At 43.2% G+C, this 24322-nt stretch overlaps 1 protein-coding gene across 2 annotated transcripts in view; it reads right to left on the bottom strand.

Annotated features, from left to right (window-relative positions):
* Positions 1-24322, bottom strand: part of LOC136588774 (teneurin-4) — a 294083-nt gene that overhangs the window by 13204 nt on the left and 256557 nt on the right. The window contains exons 19-23 of one of the 2 annotated variants that reach the window (XM_066588238.1): positions 24265-24285; positions 15604-15836; positions 8106-8260; positions 3561-4438; positions 61-233 (exon numbers count right to left, since the gene is read on the bottom strand). In XM_066588238.1, the coding sequence (XP_066444335.1) occupies positions 61-233; positions 3561-4438; positions 8106-8260; positions 15604-15836; positions 24265-24285 (1460 nt within the window). The remainder of the gene's footprint in view (positions 1-60; positions 234-3560; positions 4439-8105; positions 8261-15603; positions 15837-24264; positions 24286-24322) is intronic. The other variant, XM_066588231.1, reaches the window with a different exon arrangement.

Below are 24322 nucleotides of genomic sequence, written 5' to 3'. Positions count from 1 at the left end.
AGACTCGTGAAATTCAATGACAAACTCATATCTAAACTGTTGCAGCAACAGTAAACTAACCTTGGAGCAGCGTGTAGAAAGCTCCGGATGCTGAAAGGTTGGTTGTTATAGTAACATCTTCTTTATTTGACGTCTCCACCTGGACGTGGACTGAGCTGTCCGTGTCGCTGCGGAAGCTGCTCACCTGCCCCGTTGGGAACGTGACATTGGTCAAGCGTCCAAAACTGTCATACCTGACGATGGGAAAGATTGTGAAGAAATTAAAACACTTCAAGCATCTTTCTAGTTGATGAATACAATGCCAGAAGTTCAGTGAAAACTGACAGACAAGCAAAGTAGCCGGACAGAGAGGTAGGAAAATCTATAAATTTAGTCACAGAATCACTAAGGCCTCAAACAAATGCCTAGACCCTGCTCTCTCCTCCTCTCTGTGGCTCCTTCTGGGGAAGATGTGGCTAATAGGAAAGTACTCTCTCCTCTGGAGGGGAGGCGCTATTCGGGTGAAGACTCCCACAATGAACATATAAGGCTTCAATAAAGCAGCCATTCAGTGTTAATTCCACACAAATATGTCTGTGCGGGTGGATAGAAACATCCGGACTGATATCTTAAATACACCTGTCTTAAAGGGGTTTTGCACAATGTCTTCTTCAGCTTTAATTGGCGTGCCGTAGCCATGTACGATATTCATCAAATGTGGCCAGGAAAAATAATAGCAAAGGGCAGTCACTGTGCGATATTGTTAGAAATTGGCCATTTCCTTAAAAATAAATAAAATACCAAAAAAAAAAAAAAATTATATATATAAAAAGTAAAAAAAGAAATAAAATTCTGGAAAACAAGCAAAAGTAAAAAAAGAAAATGTAAAAAACAAGAGCAGTAAAAAATTAAATACTAAATTGTCGTGTTCTGCAAAGAAACTATAAAAAAAAAAAAACTAGGTTAAAATGTAAACACTATTAGTATATTTACTAACTGGGACGCGGCGACAAATGTGTGAATTGTTCTAACAACAACTCAAGCTGCTGCCAACAATTGTCAGTGTTAATGGCTGCCGGCGGTTCTGCTGCACGATGCCCTGTGCTACAATGTAACAGCGTGTATTGAGCCTCATTTATAATAAAACTAGGGCAGGCAGAGCGCGGAGGCCATGTCCTTAGCAACCAATCAACAACTAAGTTGTTATTTTTGTTGGACATATCCACCAATCATCATTCCGAGTCGTGAATAGAATGCCAGCACTGCAGTGTAGACTGACTCAGAAGCAAAAAAAGAAAGAAAAAAAAAGTGGGAGAAGAGAGCAATTAGGGAGTTTACTCTGCAGCTTCGTATTTCCTTAAGGACCTGTAGAGATAGCCCAGCATCTTCTAATGGTGGCAACGACTTATCTCAGTTTTATCACTTTTCAGCTTTCCTGATCCTGAACACAGTTGAGTACACTTTCTGTCCTCCTTTATGTGTAAAGCTGAGTAACATCGTTCTTTTCATGGGTGCATTAAATTACGGTTAGCAGAAACCCCACTTTCCCCCCCGAATCTAATTTCTGGCTTTCAATGCCACCCGCCAATTGTCACCGCACTGGAAATAGCTTCAAATGGAAAAGTCTAACCCGGCGTGTTTGTAGCCAATGTAATATTGGCAGAATTACATTTATAAGCCGCTCTTTCTTTCTGAGCCGCTCGATAATTTATGTCGCCACGCTCGGAGTTTTTAACTGAAGACCAAAAAGGAAAACAACAAACAACCTGCCTTCTCCCACAAGTGAAGCACAATAATCCTTCAGGGAGGCGAGTCATGGCGGCGGAGAGTGCAGCACAGCTCCAATTCTTACAAGATGGTTGGAAGCCATCTGACCCGCGCGGCTTTAGTTAAAGAACATTTCTACCCAAAACCAAAAACATCCTCGGACTCGTCCTCTACTGCCGAATTATTAACTCTTGCTGGGGAACAATTATTACGGCCGCCATCATGGCTCATATGGTGGTGGGCACCCTGGTTAATGAAAGTAGTTGTACATGGATGTGTAACAGGACCGCAGGCCGGAGGCTCAGGGCCTCCCGATCGTCCAGGCCGGCTATAACCAAGTTATCACTGGACTGTGGGGTCTCACCCGCTGGATTGCGGGGGCCTCACCTGCTGGACTGCGGGGGCCTCACCCACAGGGTCTCACCCATGGACTGCGGGGTCTCACCCACTGGACTGCGGGGTCTTACCAAATGGACTGCGGGGTCTCAACCACTGGGAGAGCCAGCCCCTTTCTCTTTACAAACTACATAACTAGGAACCAACAGCCAGGTTTCGACCATACTAGTTCCGAACCTGAATGGCTGGTGTGGACTAGAAGGTCCAGTTGTAGCGAACGTCCCGAGAAGAGGATAGTACACTGCATTACTTATGTAGTGCATTTTAATAAGCCTATGACAGCAATCTAATAGAACATACCAGAGCCCCTCCCCTGTCGTGTATTATCCTCGTGATCGAACTATAACATCTTCACATCCCCATGAGGAACTAAAAAATTGGGTCAAAAAGTTCAATAAAGTTTGTTTTAAAGAAAGAAAAATCAAAGTTATAAAAAAATTCACATTTTCCCGACAAAACCCTTGTCAAATGGCTAAAATACCAAAAAGAAAAAACAAAATAAATTAAAATGCGACACAAATCGGTATTACCGTGTTCATAACGACCAAAACTATGAGAATATCGGGTAATTTATCACACTTGGTAAATGCCGTAAAAATAATTTTAAAAAAACTTAATGCCAAAATTATTTTTCTTTTATTTGCCTTGCAATAAAAAATACTATCCAAAAGTCCCATGTACCTCAAAGTGGTATCGATACAAACTACAACGCTTCCCGCAAGAATCGGGAAGCCCCCACAGAGCTCCACGGCCGGAAATATAAAGGTGCTCCAGGTTACAGAATGTGACGATGCAGTGTCCGGGGTTTGTCTTTAGGACAGTTTGGAGTGGTCCACGGACCCTATAGAAAGCCCATGGAGCCCGGTCGCGATTACAGTTGAAGGGGCATAGCCCTCAGCTGGTATCTAAATGGAATGGGTAGAAGCTATCGTGGGGGTCTCAGCATTTGGACCACTAGATTGCCACAAAAACATCCCAAAAGTGCTTATAAAGTTTAGTTCTGCTTTAAGGTTTGCAGAGGCTCCTGGGCAGAAAATTTGGCACGAGTGTCATCCCATTTGTGAGACCTGGAATACATCTGCCCCCCTAGAACAGCCACATATCAGACAGATGGCCAAACATGAGCTTCGTCACTGAAGTCTATAAAAGCAGTCTCAACGGCCATAGATGCTTACGAGGCCATCGTTTCACCAAAGGTCCACTGGAGGTTGGTGGAGACCCCAGGACACGTGCCCCATGTGCCCTCCCTACAATGTCGTCCTGCATAAATATCTCCTGTAGCTAGGCAGATTTTTCATTCAGGAGTCAATGAGTTGTCACCCTATTGAGTTTAACGGCTCAATTAAAGGTTGTAGAGGACTGAATAGAAGATTTAGGAATCTTAGGTGGTCCTAAGAGAGGTCCAGGTTCATACTTACTCGTAAAACGTTGTCCAGCCGTTCTCATTGCTTTTGGTGGCTAGAAGACCCGAGTTTCCATGGTAGGTCATCAAGGCCAGCTCATTACCCTGTTCCGATACACTCTTGAGAGCGCTGTTGGTGCCAATGGTCAACCAGAACACTTGTCCATCGGGCACCACCAACCACAGCGGCATGCCGGTGGAATCCCGCCTTATGTTGAGGGTATTCCCATTGTTATCAGTGATGAGCGTAAGATCTCCATCTGCAGTGTAGGTGAAGTTGTAGAGGTAGTCTCCGGTGGTCAGGCTCTGAGTGTAGAGGTGTCGGCCAGTTGTGTCGAATAGGTACAGTTCCTGGTCGATGGGAGAAGAGACCTCATACATGTTCTGACTGTTGAGGAAAGGCTTATTGGTACGGATAAAACGAATGCGGATGTTCCCGAGGTCGGCCACGTACAAGTCCCCGTCGGCGCAGACGGCAAGAGAGGAAGGGGAATATAATTTAGCATCTTTTGCATAACCATCATCTCCGGAGAAGCATTCACAGCTGGCATCATTCTTACAGTCGCAGCCGCTCGGAGCTCCGGCCACCAAGGAGATCTCCCCATTGGTGGTGACCTGCCGGATCCGGTTGATCTTCTTCTCGTCAGTTTCGGCAATGTATAAAATCCCGTTATGAGAGACGGCCAAAGCAGTCGCGGCTTCCAGGGTGGCATGAACGGCTACCTTGCTGAGGAGGAAGTGGTCAATGCCGGGAACCTGGCAGTGCATTGGTCTTCCTGCCACGATGCGGACCTGGTGATTCTCAGAGATTTGTAACACCACATTGTTGTCGAGGACGTAGAGGGAGTTGTCCATCGGGTTCACCGCCAAGTCAGTCGGCCATTCAAGACGGACCTAGGGGGCGAAAAAAAAAAAAGTTTAAAAAAATTTGAGAACCACAAAAGTCCAAGATACAAGTAATAATCTATAAACGGCTGCAATCCATGTCAGTCCAAGCTTTTCAATACCCTGTATTGCAGTGTAGTCAGTTGCTAAACCCTACGCTATATAGTAACAGAAAAACTGAAGAATGCAGCTTGTACTGTGCGTAATATCATAGCTCATGCTCCATTCACTGCCAAAGCTGCATTCAAAATTCTGCTGGCTAGCACAAAGAACCCATCAAGCTTTTCTGACAGACAGACACCAATCAGCTTGTGGCCTGTGAGGCCCTGCAAGCGGACATCTCCCAGGAAAACAGCAGAATTTGAAACGCAGCTTTAGATGTGATTGGAGTATCAGATATGATGTAGATGTGAACTGTAAAGACCAAGAAGCGTCTTCTGCCACCTGCTGGGTAAGATGCTGGAGGTGCAGCCGAACCCTGAACAGTTACTTACACTCCAGTATCTGCCTTCCTCGTTAATAATGCATGCTTCCATAGCTTGAAATAATCTTCGGAGCAGCGCTCACACCGCAGCTTTGTGTTACCATCATGTACGGCCGCTTGCTCTCAGCAGTCGAGGGACTTTTCAATTTTTAAACCCCATTTCTCTGCATCTCAGCCGGGGGCTAAATATTTCATTACCTCTGGACCCCCCGCGGCGGGAGATATCTGAGGGCAGAACCTTACAAGTCACATGTAATGCCTGATACACTGTGTGTGCACAGACCACATCTACTTCCATCATCCCAACCTCCGATGGGGGTCATAGCCCAATTTGCTCATCCACACAATAGGGGATGAAAACAAATTAACCTATGAGTATGTGTTGCAGTGTGAGAGGGAGCCAGCTGAATTTTAAATGCAGCTTTGGATATGACTGGAGCATAAATTTAGTTTTATACCCAGGAGCACAGCACTCCGAGGCAAAAAGGAGTTCCATAAAGTAGCTAATAAAAATGTAGATAGAAAATCCAACACTAGAAAATTCTACTCTAGTCACATGTAAAGCTGCATTCAGATTTTCACTGCTTTTGTGCACTACAGTAAATTGAGTGACACACCACATCTATCACTATGAAACAGCACGGCCTGCCATTAACACAAAGAATGCCGTCTGAAAGCTAACACGAAGTCAGCAACATTTTAATGCAGCTCTGGATGTGAGTAGAGTATAAGATTAGTTTTAATCGCAGTTCCATAGTGCTCCAAAGCAAAAACTTGAAACTTATGAAGTCAAAGTTGTAGAAGGCAGTAAAAATGTACGAGAAAAAAAAATCAAACTGAAGAAATTTGTACTCTAGTCAGATCTAAATCTGCATTGAGACGTTTGCTGCTTACCCATGTATTTTTGTATTGTACTGCTCAGTACAAGATATACCATATCCACCAGAAGGAAACGTCAGAGACTGTCCTAAGACTGGCTCTCTGATCCTGCAGCCCGAGAGCCGACAGAGGGGTTTAGACAAATTTGAATACAGCTTTGGATGTGATTGGAGTATAAAGTTGGTTTTAAATTTAGTATCACATTGCTCCAAGGCACAAAGAAGAACTCAAAAACATATAGAATGACAACTGTATGGCTGAAGGGGCGATGCGATTTAGCATACAAGCTGCAGGGGTGGGGGGACACGTATTAGGCAGGAGTGCCGCCATCTTGGATTCATCTAATTGCTCCAGTGGGTAGATCGGTGCGTGATATATCAAACTGACAGAGAATTTCTTATTTTTCCATCGATGTGTAAAGTCTTGTTTTTTGCGAGACGAGTTGTATTTTTTAATGGTTCATATAATGTGCTGGAGGACTTGGAGTGGAATAGTAAACGCACATAATACCGCCATCTTTGGTGGGGGGCTTGTTTTTAGGCTGGGTTCCCACAGGGCGGAATTGCCACGGAATTTCTGTTAATTCCGCCCGCGGCTCCGAATCCCGGGATTAGCCAGCAAAGTGGACTAGATTCTTCAAAAACCTCGTCCACACGCTGCGGCCAGGCCGCACGAAAGCTGGCATGCGGCGCGGAACTCCATTCCTCAGCGTGTCAATTCTTTTCTCGTTTCTGCAGCGGCCTCTCTTCTCTCTATGGGGAGAAAAAAAGCCGCAGTGGAATGCCGACGGCGAAACCGCTCCCAAACCAACAGCTGAAGGCCGCGGGCTGCGCTTATCCCGTGGTGCTTCAGTGCGGTCATTCCACGAGAATTCCGCTGAAATTCTGTCCCATGTGACCCCGGCCTTACGATGTACACACTGCGGTAAAAGTGACAGTTTTACTCTGGGGGTCAGTAGGATTTTGATGATACCAAATTTATATAGTTTTTTTTTTTTTTGCTGTACTGCTTTTAAAAAGTAAAATATAAAAAAACAAAAACTATATTTTCTGCCGCCGTCATCTGGCCGCCATGACACTTCTTTTCTTGCTATATAGTTGTGTGGGGCTCATTTTCTGCGGATGTCCTGTAGTTTTTGCAGGCACCATTTTGGTTTCTATGACTATTTGATTTGCTTTTTATTATATTTTTTTTCTTGGAGACCGGGTGACCAAAAATAAAGCGGGCGACGTTCGCTGCGCGGGATACATGATGCGTTCCTCTGATAGGCTGGATTATTCTGGACGCCGCAATACCAGTTTATTATAAATATTATTAGGAAAGTTATTTTTTTCCCCTTTTTAATTTTTATTACCTTTTATTTATTTTTTTTATACATTTCTACACATTTTTTCAGCCTCCTAACTTGCAATTGTTTAATCGCTCATACAATATAACGCAATACCCAAGTATTGCATCACACCGTATTCTGACGGGCAGCCTGCCACAGGCACACCTTGACAGGCAATCAGTCATGGCAGCCCTAGGGGCCTCATCGCGGGGGAAATCGTTCAGGACCTCCAAACACAGATCGGAACATTTAACCGGAGCGGTCAAAATTGACCACGGCATTTAAAGGGTTAGCAGCTGCGATCAGTGTGAGCGCCGAATGTGGCTGATGCGGATGGGAGTCGGCTGTCAGAGGACCCCACTCCATACAAACCCTGGAGACTCTGTTAATCCCTTCCTGTAGCCAGCACTAAATTTGAATGCAGCTCTGGAAGGGATTGGAGTAAATCTCAAATAACTGATGACTAGAATTTGTAACATTATTCGACATTCTATGCAGGTCCTGGCAGTAAGCGGACGCAGAACACCCATCAGTCATAATCAAGGAGGACGTCCGAGTCTCCAAGAAGAGGAGAATTCCGAATGATCAGGTTGGTCTCACGTCTTAACGAATCTTTCGACAGGCTGTGCACTCAGACGCGGCGGCGAGCGCGCAACGTACAGCCGCTGGATCTTAGGGAAAAAAGTCGCCGACTTTGTGCCGCAGATTAAACCACTTTCCTTGAACTCCATCCTTCACAGGCCAGATTTATCTGCATCGTAATGAGGAAAACAAACGCCAACATGTTTTCATCTGCAGCTCTTTAAAGCACAGCAGGCCTCCAACTGCATCTAATTTGCAATCTGATACGACCAAAATCCTCTTACATCCCCGCTGTTGCGAATTTTGGGCGAGAGAGCCCATGCCAGTTAATCGGATTCAGCTTGTGTCACATTACCCTACCAGAAGCCCCCAGTCACCTCTACGGAAGGACATACTGGTACCTGTGAGATGTCCATGATGGAGTCGCAGCTCAGAGGTCTAGCCGAGGTCAAGTCGTTGGAGCCGAGAAGGGTGGAGATGATACCGTTCTGGTCGATGCGTCGTATCATGGTGCCATCGACGAAGTAGATGAGGCCGTATTTGTCCACGGTGATGCCTGGAGAAGAAGATCAACGTTACATTTGTGTCTCGTTCTATGGTGTGAAGATCCCATTACGGTTCTGATGTGAAACGCGTTGTGTCACAAATATATGGAGATCGACTACTGGTCTACAGAAGCTTCTTGTGTGTAAGCTTGAGCTAAAGGACCATCATCTGCTAAGAGAGGGGAATTGTTCGGCATTGCAGTTTTCCATTGGTATGGCTTAAAAGTATGCGTCTCGTGGTTGGCCTAAATGGGTGTATGGAAGGTCATGCTCTAGTTCCAGACATTGAAAGCCATAGGTAGCAGTCTAGATCTACCATTTATGTTTCCAGTCCTATAGTGTTTGGAAAAATGGCCAAGCCCAATGCATTTTATGGCAAGGAGTCTTATAGAGTAGACGATTTAATGTAGCCAACGATGCAGTAGGCATCAAATGATGCCAACATTCATGCCCCAGATGAGCCAATAGTCATTAGATGTAGCTATGATCCAGCATTATGATCATCCTCTCGTCTGTGTGACTTGAATTGGATTGACCACCCTATGCCTTTGTTCTTTATATCACAATGAAGAGTCTAGCTGTAGGCTAAATGTATATGTAGTCTTCTGGGGCAGGTAAGAAGGTATAAGAACCTACTGCTGACGCAGCAGCCCACAGACTAGGGTCAAGTCACATAATGAAAATCATGCATGGTGATCGATGGACAGCATATGTGAAGGTCAATGGAGGTCAAAACATATCATATGTAAAGGCCAAGGAATATCAAATGGGATGGTCAATGGAAGTCAATGGAAATCATACATGATGTCAATGGAGTTCAAATCGGTATTGTATGTGATGGTCAAGGGAAGACAATGGATAATAAATGTAATCGTCAATGTCATTAAAATCATCTACGATGGTCAGTGGAGGTTAGTGGATATTGTACATGGTGGTGAATGGAAATCATATGTCCTGGTCAATTAGTATTGTACATGATGGTCATAGGAAGTCAATGACAATCATACATGATGATCAGTGGAGGACAGTGGATATCTTACAGTCAATAGAGGTCAATTGTTATTGTATGAGATGGTCAGGGGAAGTCAATGGATATCCGATGTAATGGTCAATGGAGGTCAGTGGAGTAACATACATGATGGGCAGTGAAAATCGTACATGATGGTGACTGGAGGTCAGTAGATATCATACAGAATGTGAGAGTCAATGGAAGTTAATGCAAATCAAAAAAGTTATGTAAGTCCACACCATTCATAGATGATGGTCCTCTCATGGTGGGGGACCATGTTTTCCATTTACCAGGATGTTGTATAATGAGGTTTGCACAAAAATCCTATAATAAGCTCACAGGCAGCGGCCTACATCTCTCCATGTGACTAACCACGTATAAGGATTTCCAATGAGGATACAAATGGGACGACATCTTGGTCCTGATACTAATTAATACCTCACTGATTGAAGAGGACAGCATTTGTACGACATGCGAATCAATGCTAAGTGTAAGATCCGGTCCAACATGATGATCCGATTTCCAAGCTCTAGCGACTTCCCCACCCGCAGCACAGAGCTTCGATTCTAATTAACCATCGAGACAACGGTGTGAAGTGATGGGACCTACATGTTGTCATATGCCCTACGCAAGCCTCAAATAATCCACCAACACATTTTAGTGGCACGCTCGAGAACAGCAGGAGGCCCATGACGTGGGTGTTTTCTTTTCCTGCATCTTCAGTTATCACTTAATAACCCCTTAACCCTCCAAGCAGCTCATAAGATACATTACTAACAAAGATTAATGTTAAAAATACTCCCACGCGTTTCATTATTCTCTCGGGAGCACAAATTGCAAAACCAAAGAACTTAACCCATGTAGTAAATTTCATGAGTCTCAGTGCAACATCTGAAATAGGATCTCCTCGTAGCGCTAAGCAGCCATTTATAGAACTGCGGGATTAGGGTCTAAAAGCGACTATGTGGTCTTGGGACAAACCAAGATGGCTGCATCACGTCTCCGACTACCTGATGGATACTGTGCATCGTTAGTGCAATACTAGTCGAAGACATTACATGCTGTTCTGATTGGCTAGCACTGCTCACATGAGCATAGAAAAATAGAATAGTAGAGTTAGGAGGGAGCTCCAGGGTCATCGGGTCCAACCCCCTGCTCAGTGCAGGATCACTAAATCATCCCAGACAGATGTCTGTCCCGCCTTTGAAGACTTCTATTGAAGTTGAAGGAGAACTCCCCACCTCCTGTGGTAACCTGTTCCACTTATTGATCCCCCTCACTGTCTAATATCTAATCTGTGTCTCCTCCCTTTCAGTTTCATCCCATTGCTTCTAGTCTTTCCTTGTACAGATGAGAATAGGGCTGATCCCTCTGCACTGTGACAGCCCTTCAGATATTTGTAGACAGCTATTAGGTCTCCTCTCAGCCTTCTCTTCTGCAAGCTAAACATTCTCAAATCCTTTAACTCTTCCTCATAGGACATGATTTGCAGACCGCTCACCATCTTGGTAACTCTTCTCTGAACTTGCTCCAGTTTGTCTATGTCTTTATTAAAGTGGGGTGCCCAGAACTGGACACAGTATTCCAGATGAGGTCTGACTAAGGAAGAGTAGAGGGGGATAATGACCTCACATGATCTAGACTCTATGCTTCTCTTAATACATCCCAGAATTGTGTTTGCCTTTCTTGCTACTGCATCACATTGTTGACTCATGTTCAGTAGTGCAGGCCAATCAGAGTAGCATGTAATATCTTACAATGAATGGTGTGCATCAGGCAAAGAGAGAAGCAATTCGAGAGATAAAGCCACTTTGGTTTCTCTTTGGACTATAAAATCGTTTTAAACCCACCACAAGCAATATAGCTACTCTAATGTCCAGAAAGCCAAAAAGGTCCTCAACATCTTAGGCCCTAATCACATCAAGTTTGAGCCTTCTTTTTCGTGTGTTTCTTGAAGTGAATAGAGTTGAGCTGCAATACCACACACCATCCATGCGCAGATGTGGGGGGCAGTATGAGGTCTTACTGAGGATGAGCAGGGGAAGGAGAACTTCTGATACATTACACAGCTCTCACTATTTGCGCACAAATTCCTGATTAATAGGTTTCAAAACACCATCTCTCTGCTGTTCACCCAAACTATAAACTTGGGGTTCAATTTGCACCGTTTTGATCAGGGGTCTCCAACCTGTAGCTCTTCAGAAGTTGCAAAACTAAAACTCCCATGAAACCCTGACACTTGTCATAGTTAATCTCCAAGTAGAAGACAATCGCACTTGGTCAAGTCATTAAAGGAGTTATGTCAAGGTGTGCAGTCCCCAGCTGGGGCATCCTTCCATCCTGTAATGTGAATGGCCGACCTGTAATACTACATTTCTCCTGCAGTGGCCGCTGCAGAGGAATAGTCAGGCCGATCACAGCTTCAAAATCAGCAGCTTTCTGGGGTGCCAAGAGCGGGACTGGCAATCAGCTGATCACCTTGAACCCTGCATTCCCAAAGTGGTGGTACCATTTTGGCTGGCTGGTAATTATGAAGACGACCGAGAGTTTCAGCAGAGCACTGTTTGCGTATCTCCCGCAGCGTGCTACGCTATATCTGTAACTCAGGCCGTCCTACCCTGTTCTCTTTTATTGAGTTGAACAAGGCTACACAAACAACGTTGTGCTAAAGCACTCACCTGTTTCCGACAGGTGGTTTAGAAGTAGGGGGGCCGGGTTTTCCTATCTCGGGCCTGAAAAGCTGAGATGGGAAAACCCCACTTAAAGATATCTACTAGGATGTCCATCATTTTGAGTAGACTTTTTAGGGACGAGTTCACTTTAAGAGTCTAAAAGGTCCCTTTTACATGGCTCAATTATTGGGCAATAACGTTCCTCTCCGTGTTCGTTCATTCGATAATCAGGCCATATTAAAGGGCCAATAGTCAGCCAATGAACGAGCAACTGATAGCTTGTCCCCATAATCCGATTCTCAGCCTATAAAAGGGAAAATTAAACAAGCGACAATCAAAATTTTTGATGGTCGGCACTTGTTACATCGGGCTGTGAAGTTGGTTAGTGTAAAAGGATCTGGTGGACCCAAATTTCACGTTATTCCCTATCCACAGGGACAGGGCATAACTTACCGATCCGGTGGGGGTCTCACCGCCGAAACCCCTGCCGATCTGAAGAATGGGGTCCCCTGTCCACCTCAGTGCAGTGTTACCCCCCTCCCCTGCAGTGCGGAGGAGACTGAATGAAACACAAGCTCACCAGCGCTCCATTCACTTTTAACGGGACTACCAAGATACCCAAGCGGCAGCCACTTGGGCATTTCTGTCAGCCCCATTGAAATAAATGTAACGCTGACTGCGCATGTTCAGGATGACATCACTGGAGGGGAAGAAGAGACCCCCAAAGTGAAAGGAGTCCCATTCTCTAGATTGGTGGGGGTCTCACTGATCGGCAAGTTATCCCCTAACCGGTGAATAGACAATAACTTGAAGTTCTGGTACAATTCCTTAGAGAGCAGGTGGCAAATCAATGGAGACGTCTTGGGCATGATTTACCAACATGGCAACAGCCATTGGGTCTGTTATATGGCACACAATGAGGGCCTATTCAGCAAATCTTAAAACTGTTCCTTGTAAACTCCGCTACCTCTGTTGTAGATGTAATCCATCGATGCCCTAATTTGCGATCCTACAGAGCAGATGTTATATGGCTGAAAAAGAATTTACCGATTCCGGCTATAAAAAGTCCAAGTACAAAAGAATCCCTCCCCGAGTCACTTTTACCACTGACAGCTTTAGAACGCATTAGGAAACCCATTTGCCTTCAATCCAGCCCTTACAATAATGTGATAATTAGATTTATAAATTTACAAGGGGCCAGTGGTCTATTAATTGCCCCCGCGCTGGATGATGAGTGACACAGAACAGGGTCGGGAGATATCAAGTTGCCTAATCCACAAAACTTCGGATTTGGGTCTGGTTCACGGTTCACTGCGATGACAAAGACGTGCGGAGAACTTTTCCCTGAGAACGATTCCCTTTGGAAATAAAAATTCGAAAACGTGCAATTCTACATATGGTGGAGACATTTCACCGCGGACGAGGATTACAATTAAATTATGAAAATGGAGCTGAGGTTTCATATGGCTTGATTTAAAAGTCACTTGTGGTTTGGGACTGATTGAAGGCAGCTTTGCCGGGAGTTTTTTTTATTGGTTTTTTTTTTGGTCTATGGTGCGTTAAGTACATCTTTTTTGTATGTTAATCTAAGCTTCCTAGCATTTTGTGCAAAATAGGAAAGAACCTAAAACTAGTGAAATTAATCCCCTCCTGGCCTCGGTCCATATCTTGTGATATATGAAAAAGAGCATTTTTGGAACATTATGTTCTTTCTTCAGGCCGGGAGCAAATGATGGACCACTTGGTTTCTGGCCATTTTGTATAATGCATTTCTGTGTTTGAATGTTTCGAGATTTTTGCCCCTCATCAGTGTACAGTAGGTTAACCAAATCAGAGTCTTGTAAGGCCTGTTAGAAAGATGGACACGGGGGCATATGCAGTGTCAGACTGGGGTGCTTAGTGCCCCCTGTCTGAAGTGTTGTATGCTGCCTATCCATATGTACTTCGGTGGGTGTACTGTGCATTGTGCTGTTCAGGCGGCTAACGGCCCACCCTTGGCTCAGGGCCACCAGAGGAATCATCTGTTCCCGTGTGGGCCAGTCCGAGCCTGGGCATATTAGCAATGCGTTCTGCAGGATAAAATCCCAGTAGAGCTGTTGTGCCAGGCAGGGCTGGCATCAGCACTTGGGCAGATACCAGGACCCACTACAGCGGGCTCACTGCGGCTCATCGCTACAAAAGAGCCAATAAAATGGGGCACAAAAAGTTAGCCCCATTCATCTACTGAGGGTCCATTTACACGGACTGATTCTCGGCCCAATGTAATAAGAATCATTGACAAAGAACATTGCTAGTATGGGGACGATTGATGGTTACCAAGATTGCTCATCCCCATAGAGCCAGCTGTGCAGCTTTCCTTTCACACAAAGATATACAGCCAACCAGCAAGCATTTTTATGATGCTTGCTAAAAATTAACGTACAGTCAATAAAGCAGCATTTGCTTGTCTGTCGACTGTTGGCCCTTTTTCACAGCCTCGTGGCCCGATGACCGAGCACTTGTTCGTGCCCAAAATCAGGTTGCATAAAAGGGCCTTTAGACTAAAGAAAATGGAACGTCAGAAAAAGTCCGCGCTCAAATAGGAGTGAGCTGAGGACAGAATCACATATAAGCAATGGTTTGCGTTTCGGTGCAAGGTAAAACACCTTTCTCAAGCCATACAGCCTGTATGGCTTGAGGAAGGTGCTTTACCTTGCACCGAAACGCGTTGCCTGATTAGAAGTTTCGTTTGATTAAACTATTCTGATCAATACTATGTACCCTGGAGCATAGTTCTATACCTTGTGGAGGACACTCTGAGGAGGGGGCATTTGTGCATCATACCCCCCCTCCTTCCAAGTAAGTGTTATACCAAACCATTGCTTATATGTGATTCTGTCCTCAGCTCACTCCTATTTGAGCGCGGATTTTTTCTGACGTTCCATTTTCTGTTATACCCGGGGGAGTTCTGGTCCAGACCCCCCGGCTTGTATCTGCAGCTCTCCTTTGACTCAGAGGATTGGAGTGCTGAGGAAAAGACTCATCGTGATTGCTTCCGCATATCCCAGCAAGTGTGGACTTTATTCACCTGTGGCGCTCTCTACTACTTTCTTGACTTTAGACTAAAGAGTCTTCTCCATTCTTAGAAGTCAGAGCTTGCAGAAAGTGTCATGTAACCTGTCTGGTCTAAGCTGAATAGGGGAGCGGATTAGCGTACCAGGAGTGCTCGACCCCCTTGACTGATTCTTCTGAAGACCTCTTAGAATGATGCCATTTGTTTAAGGTTATGGAGGCGTTTTTATAATATTCCCTACCATTGAAGAAGGAGACACCCTACCTATGATCTCCCCAATGAAATGCTGGTCGATGGCCCCACTAATTAATGGGAGTGACAATTCTACATCTCCAAAAGGACATAGAGATCCAATGTTGTCACCCGTTGCCCACATACACGGTTACCTGTCAGCAGTTCAACTAACACAACTACATCCTAAACTTGATAAAACAGTTGTCTTTGGCTGGAACTACAAACAAACTGATGCAATACTAACCTACAAACATGTTCTGCCAATGTCTCAAGACATGCATTTGCTCTCCAACATTCTTCTGCCTACCTCCAACTCACAAGCACGAAGGCACAACCTAGTTTGACATCTCGATGGGCATTTTTTTAGTCATTATCATCTGTTCTTACCTCTAGGGTTGTTAAGAGAAGCTTCTATGGCTTTGCCACCATCCCCGCAACGTGTGTCATCGAAGGGTAGACACTGGTCTCCAGATCCGGCCACCACTTCTGAATTTTTAACAACGTCCTTCACAACTGTGGTTGACTTTATCCTGTAGACCCGTCGGCTGTTGGTGTCGGACAGAAGGATGGCGCCAGTGACTGGGTCTGTAGCCAAGTAATATTTATGGGCCGGGCTGTGGCTGAAATTAATGGAAGGAAATAAAGATGGTCATGTAAGAGCTCCGGAACATCAAGGAAGACACAAGGTCAAGTGATGTTAAGAAGGCAAAAGGCCAACTGTGCTTATCCATCAACAACAGTGAAAAAGACGATGAAGGGTAAAATACAAAAAGCACATAATTAAATTATTGTAAAACTCCATATGAGACTTAACCTGACACCACATTCAACAGACCGAGCATCTAAAGCCTGGCTGATGAATCCCGCATGACTACTTAAAGAAATTCCTGAACACACCAACAGGTTAAATCTGAAGCCTCTGCTTAGTAAAGGTTGAACCCATAAACCTTTCTGTTCCTGGGGACCCTTAAATTTTAAGCCATTATTCTCGAGGCCTCAAACTCTTGTCTCAAAACGATTCCTAAGGATAATCAAAGTATTCTCCAAAATGATGCCTGGCAATTAATGGTAACTCCGGCCGAAACGGATATAAACAATCATTTGTTTTTAATTCTGAAAGCCTCATCATATTATTATAATATAACTACTATAATACTGCCCCCTATGTACAAGAATATAACTACTATAATACTGCCCCTATGTACAAGAATATAACTACTATAATACTGCCCCTATGTACAAGAATATAACTACTATAATACTGCTCCCTATGTACAAGAATATAACTACTATAATACTGCCCCCTATGTACAAGAATATAACTACTATAATACTGCCCCATATGTACAGGAATATAACTACTATAATACTGCTCCTATGTACAAGAATATAACTACTATAATACTGCCCCCTATGTACAAGAATATAACTACTATAATACTGCCCCATATGTACAGGAATATAACTACTATAATACTGCCCCTATGTACAAGAATATAACTACTATAATACTGCCCCTATGTACAAGAATATAACTACTATAATACTGCCCCTATGTACAAGAATATAACTACTATAATACTGCCCCTATGTACAAGAATATAACTACTATAATACTGCCCCCTATGTACAAGAATATAACTACTATAATACTGCCTCCTATATACAAGAATATAACTACTATAATACTGCCCCCTATGTACAAGAATATAACTACTATAATACTGCCTCCTATATACAAGAATATAGCTACTATAATACTGTCCCCTATGTACAAGAATATAACTACTATAATACTGCCCCCTATGTACAAGAATATAACTACTATAATACTGTCCCCTATGTACAAGAATATAACTACTATAATACTGTCCCCTATGTACAAGAATATAACTACTATAATACTGTCCCCTATGTACAAGAATATAACTACTATAATACTGTCCCCTATGTACAAGAATATAACTACTATAATACTGCCCCCTATGTACAAGAATATAACTACTATAATACTGTCCCCTATGTACAAGAATATAACTACTATAATACTGCCCCCTATGTACAAGAATATAGCTACTATAATACTGCCTCCTATGTACAAGAATATAACTACTATAATACTGTCCCCTATGTACAAGAATATAACTACTATAATACTGCCCCTATGTACAAGAATATAACTACTATAATACTGCCTCCTATATACAAGAATATAACTACTATAATACTGCCCTCTATGTACAAGAATATAACTACTATAATACTGCCTCCTATATACAAGAATATAGCTACTATAATACTGTCCCCTATGTACAAGAATATAACTACTATAATACTGCCCCCTATGTACAAGAATATAACTACTATAATACTGTCCCCTATGTACAAGAATATAACTACTATAATACTGCCCCCTATGTACAAGAATATAACTACTATAATACTGTCCCCTATGTACAAGAATATAACTACTATAATACTGCCCCCTATGTACAAGAATATAGCTACTATAATACTGCCTCCTATGTACAAGAATATAACTACTATAATACTGTCCCCTATGTACAAGAATATAACTACTATAATACTGCCCCCTATGTACAAGAATATAGCTACTATAATACTGCCTCCTATGTACAAGAATATAGTTACTATAATACTGCCCCTATGTACAAGAATATAACTACTATAATACTGCCCCTATGTACAAGAATATAACTACTATAATACTGCCCCTATGTACAAGAATATAACTACTATAATACTGCCTCCTATGTACAGGAATATAACTACTATAATACTGCCCCCTATGTACAAGAATATAACTACTATAATACTGCCCCCTATGTACAAGAATATAACTACTATAATACTGCCTCCTATGTACAAGAATATAACTACTATAATACTGCCTCTATGTACAAGAATATAACTACTATAATACTGCCCCCTATGTACAAGAATATAACTACTATAATACTGCCCCCTATGTACAAGAATATAACTACTATAATACTGCCCCCTATGTACAAGAATATAACTACTATAATACTGCCCCTATGTACAAGAATATAACTACTATAATACTGCCTCCTATGTACAGGAATATAACTACTATAATACTGCCCCCTATGTACAAGAATATAACTACTATAATACTGCCCCCTATGTACAAGAATATAACTACTATAATACTGCCTCCTATGTACAAGAATATAACTACTATAATACTGCCTCTATGTACAAGAATATAACTACTATAATACTGCCCCCTATGTACAAGAATATAACTACTATAATACTGCCTCCTATGTACAAGAATATAACTACTATAATACTGCCCCCTATGTACAAGAATATAACTACTATAATACTGCCCCCTATGTACAAGAATATAACTACTATAATACTGCCCTCTATGTACAAGAATATAACTACTATAATACTGCCCCATGTACAAGAATATAACTACTATAATACTGCCTCCTATGTACAAGAATATAACTACTATAATACTGCCTCCTATGTACAAGAATATAACTACTATAATACCCCCCCTATGTACAAGAATATAACTACTATAATACTGCCCCTATGTACAAAAATATAACTACTATAATACTGCCCCTATGTACAAGAATATAACTACTATAATACTGCCCCCCTATGTACAAAAATATAACTACTATAATACTGCCTCCTATGTACAAGAATATAACTACTATAATACTGCCTCCTATGTACAAGAATATAACTACTATAATACTGCCTCCTATGTACAAGAATATAACTACTATAATACTGCCCTCTATGTACAAGAATATAACTACTATAATACTGCCTCCTATGTACAAGAATATAACTACTATAATACTGCCTCCTATGTACAAGAATATAACTACTATAATACTGCCTCCTATGTACAAGAATATAACTACTATAATACTGACCCCTATGTACAAGAATATAACTACTATAATACTGCCCCCTATGTACTAGAATATAACTACTATAATACTGCCCCCTATGTACTAGAATATAACTACTATAATACTGCCCCCTATGTACAAGAATATAACTACTATAATACTGCCCCCTATGTACAAGAATATAACTACTATAATACTGCCTCCTATGTACAAGAATATAACTACTATAATACTGCTCCTATGTACAAGAATATAACTACTATAATACTGCCTCCTATATACAAGAATATAACTACTATAATACTGCCTCCTGTGTACAAGAATATAACTACTATAATACTGCTCCTATGTACAACAATATAACTACTATAATACTGCCTCCTATGTACTAGAATATAACTACTATAATACTGCCTCCTATGAACAAGAATATAACTACTATAATACTGCCTCCTATGTACTAGAATATAACTACTATAATACTGCCTCCTATGAACAAGAATATAACTACTATAATACTGCCTCCTATGAACAAGAATATAACTACTATAATACTGCCCCCTATGTACTAGAATATAACTACTATAATACTGCCTCCTATGTACAAGAATATAACTACTATAATACTGCCCCCTATGTACAAGAATATAACTACTATAATACTGCCCCTATGTACAAGAATATAACTACTATAATACTGCCTCCTATGTACAAGAATATAACTACTATAATACTGCTCCTATGTACAAGAATATAACTACTATAATACTGCCTCCTATATACAAGAATATAACTACTATAATACTGCCTCCTGTGTACAAGAATATAACTACTATAATACTGCCTCCTATGAACAAGAATATAACTACTATAATACTGCCTCCTATGAACAAGAATATAACTACTATAATACTGCCCCCTATGTACTAGAATATAACTACTATAATACTGCCTCCTATGTACAAGAATATAACTACTATAATACTGCCCCCTATGTACAAGAATATAACTGCTATAATACTGCCCCCTATGTACAAGAATATAACTACTATAATACTGCCCCCTATGTACAAGAATATAACTACTATAATGTGAAGTTTCTCGCATTGGTTATTGACACCAGACGTTACATTTAGCTGTACAGATAACATGGAAGGTTCTAGATGGTCCGCCTGTACATTTCTGTCTGGGGTGCAGGGTATATAATAAGTGACTCTGTGCTTCTTGTTCTGCAGACTTGCAGATAACTGCAGAAGGTGAAAAAAATCCCGTGATCCGGCTCATTTACATCGCCCATTTGAAACGCAGGTTGTGCTCCATTAGCGGGCAAATTGATGGCACTCTGTGCTCTAGTTACCCCTCCCTGTGCGCAGCAATTAACCCCAATAAGTCTGCTGTTACACCTACAGCCCTACGGTGGGGGATGGGGAGAAGCTAAACTCTCAGGTCTTGTTATTACTATGTAGAATGTCGGCTGCATTAATACGTCGTATTAAATTATAATTAATCACCTCAATCAATTGTGCAAAGCAGCCCCCGCCCCTCCCCCAAATCATAATGACATGCCAAGGAGACAACTGGAATCCCCCACTGACTCCCTAATAAAGAGAATGTGAGAATTGTGTCAGTGACTGAAGTTAGTGAGAACTTGGACCCTATCCACATCGATGATGGGCTTAGTGCAATGCACTCTTATTTCAGAAGGCATGGGGGGCGCCAACAACGTCTCTAAGGCCTCCCTCACCGAGACGTTTCTGTACAGTATTTAGCGCTGCCCTGAACGCTGTACAATGAGGCTGTTCACACAAGCATCAAGACGCTGCGCTCTGACAGCGATGCATGTTTCATCTTTGGCCGTTTTCAGCCCTGCGTCGCCCACTGAAATGAATGGGCAGCGGTTTCAGCGCTGCTGAAGACGTGGCTCAACTAGGTGCTACGTTTTTGGCAGCGCTGAACGCAAGCACTAGCTGCATAACAAAAGTGATACTCACCTAGCTTCCGCCGTAGTGGTCCCCGCAGCTGCTCCCTGGAGCTCCGGGCAGGCTGCCGGGCACTTGTCAGGCCGATGTGATTCAGCAACCTCGGCTGAAAACACAGCCAAAACGTTGTTAAAATGCATAAGAACGTTACTGAAACCCCAGTAAACGCAGCGTTGAACAACGCCTGAGTGGAGGAGGCCTAAAGGCCCAGGAAGACCCAGGTGTCTCCGAGGGCCCAGGAAGAGACCGGTGTCTCCGAGGGCCCAGGAAGAGACCGGTGTCTCCGAGGGCCCAGGAAGAGACCGGTGTCTCCGAGGGCCCAGGAAGAGACCGGTGTCTCCGAGGGCCCAGGAAGAGACCGGTGTCTCCGAGGGCCCAGGAAGAGACCGGTGTCTCCGAGGGCCCAGGAAGAGACCGGTGTCTCCGAGGGCCCAGGAAGAGACCGGTGTCTCCGAGGGCCCAGGAAGAGACCGGTGTCTCCGAGGGCCCAGGAAGAGACCGGTGTCTCCGAGGGCCCAGGAAGACACCATTTCTCAGGCATGGTGAAGCTGTGGAGTTTCTTGGAGAGTATGCAGTTTCAGTTTTTTAACAAGCATTGGGCCGCACAGTTTCTTAAAAAGCTCGGTGCTGTGCAGATTCTTAGGGGGCATGAAGCCAGGCCATGTACGGGTGCCATGTAGCTGTGACATTCAGTGGAGTCTAGGTCTTTGTCTAAGGTCATCTCATATATAACTGGTTGCCCACCACCACACTACACAGAATGCTCTTGCAAATCATCAGTGCTGAGACCAGGATTAGGCCTACACCGAGGTTTTCAGCCTCTGAACATGAACAGCTAACATTTCCATTCCATGACAGCAAGAAGAAAAAAATCTGGAACCATGAAGGATTGAAGACTGAATGACTCACTTTTACAATTCTTCTTAAAAGGGTTGTCCAGTTGTAAACTATGTATAGCTTATCCTCAGGACAGGTAACAAACAGTAGATCAGTAGGGTTTGTCACCAGAGATCCTTGCAAACAGCTGTTCGCTGAGTCAGTACACTGAGCTGATTTTGGCAGGAAACCCTACAGCTCCGTTTTTACTGCAGTGGTCAGGCTAGGTATTGCAGGCCAACTTCCCATTCTCTTCAATGCCTGCAATAAAAGCCTTGACCACTGCAGTAAGAACAATGCTATCTGCTTCCTGCAGAAATCAGCTCAGTGCACGAGCATGCTGGCCTGGGCTCCAGCTGTGTTGTGAGGGCCTTGGGTGACTGACCCCCACCGATCTGCTATTGATGACCTGTCCTAAGGTTAGGGCATAAATAGTTTACAATCGGACAACCCCTTTACCCATGGTGGGGATTCCTCTTAATAAACGGTCATTAATATACGCTGAGGAAAACAACTGCGCCCCGTCCAGTCCTCTAATCCTGATTGGTGGATTCTCATGGACTAACGAGCAGGAAATATTGCATTAGAAATCACTCCTTGAATAAACTGCGCCGGAGCTACTTAACCATGAAAGACACAATGCGGGAAAGGGCCTAATGTCTCAGCTCATTGCCGGCAACACAAGGAGCGCCATCCATCATGTCTTACAGTATGTACCACGACGAGCCAGGCAATTAGCCAAGCAGCCCCTTGTCTTCAAGTGAAGACTTCAGCGGCGAGAAATCCGGGTGACATATTCCGCCTATCCATCTTCTCCGTGCATGACGGTCTGCAGAAAGCCAAGCTCCTAGGAACACCAGCCACGCCAAGATGAATGGATCGCCATGTCTGTCACTGATTAACGGTGCCAGGCTCAATCTCGGCTAAACCATTAGATTCCCATTTAAAGACACATTATGCTGAAAAACGACTGGCGTATAAATGGCGCGTTTTGTATGACAATTAGTTGCGGCCCAAAAAAGAAGATCCTTAAATGAAAGCTAGAGTGGTTGATTTATGGTGCTAAGCTGGTCAGCAGGGGGTGCAGGGTCATACATTATATAAAGGGTTAAATATCTATTCAGGAGGAATTGCACCTTAAAGGGAGGTTTCTGGTTTAGAAATTAGTTTTTGATGAACTGACCACTAGGGGGCCCGCCGATGAACCAACCGCCTGTTCACCAGGTGTCTAAAATGAGGGGGTTCGAAGTAGTCAACCCCTTTAAACTTCCATCAGTTACAGAGACACATAAGAAGATGGGACTGATGGGGACCGGTCTCCCATTCCATTCTTTAAAATGCCCCAAGCCCTTTCCCACGGCTCCGAAATGTCTGACCCATAGTAAATTCAGTAGAGATTCTCACTGGCAGTATCGGGGCACCTGGGTCGTATTTATGACCATTTGGACCCTTTTTATGGTCAGGAATGATGTGGGTGGGAGAAAAATGAAGAATTTAGGTGGAATTCACCTTTAAGAGAATTGAGAATTAAAAAGGGAGTTTACTCGGTCCTATAAGCACCATAAGTTATGGACTCGTAGGACTGGGGCTGCGGAGTCCGGGGGGGGGGGGGGGGGGGATTCTATACTTACCCATCTCCCCGTTTCCTCACTGTCAGCCCGGGAAGTAGCAGATGGGCGCACTGAGTGGGTTCACCTCTGCTGTCAGTGTGCGCATACGTATGCTATTCTCCATGGGTGTGCACACGCATACGTTTTTCTCTATGGGTGTGCACATGCAATGACAGCAGAGGGGAATCCTCTCACTGCACCAAACAGTGCCGGAGCAGGGTACTAGGTAATTCTTAAAAACACACCTTTGGACTTTAGTTTATGGTGCTCATTTCACTTTCTTTAAGCGGGCATGAAAAATGAATGGAATACAGAATAAAAAACGGACCCAAGGACTGAATACAACGGCCACACAGGGCTGTAAATAAATGGGGGGAAGACGGACTTCTTTTTACCGTAAGTGTGCATCTAGCCTGAGTGAATTAAGAATTAAAGTGTATTGTGCCTTTAAGAGAATTAAGGAAATCCCCTTTAAAAGAAAAAAAAAAGCAAGCCTAGATTACGGTTCTGCAAATAAGCCCCCTTATGATTGGTGGATCTTTAAAGCGGTCACAAGCAGGGGTGACGGATAAGCAAATAACTATATAAAGCTGATGCAATATCACATGCAAACACCTAGAAATGTGGCAGCAGAGCGAGGCGAGGAGCTCTTACCTGTGTCTGAAATCCTTATTTCTGAGAGAAGACAAGAGAGAAAGGAAAGGATTAGTAA

The sequence above is a fragment of the Eleutherodactylus coqui genome, chromosome 1 (genome assembly GCF_035609145.1).
Source record: "Eleutherodactylus coqui strain aEleCoq1 chromosome 1, aEleCoq1.hap1, whole genome shotgun sequence".
Taxonomy (NCBI): Eukaryota; Metazoa; Chordata; class Amphibia; order Anura; family Eleutherodactylidae; genus Eleutherodactylus; species Eleutherodactylus coqui.
This window is presented reverse-complemented; position numbering and strand designations above follow the sequence as displayed.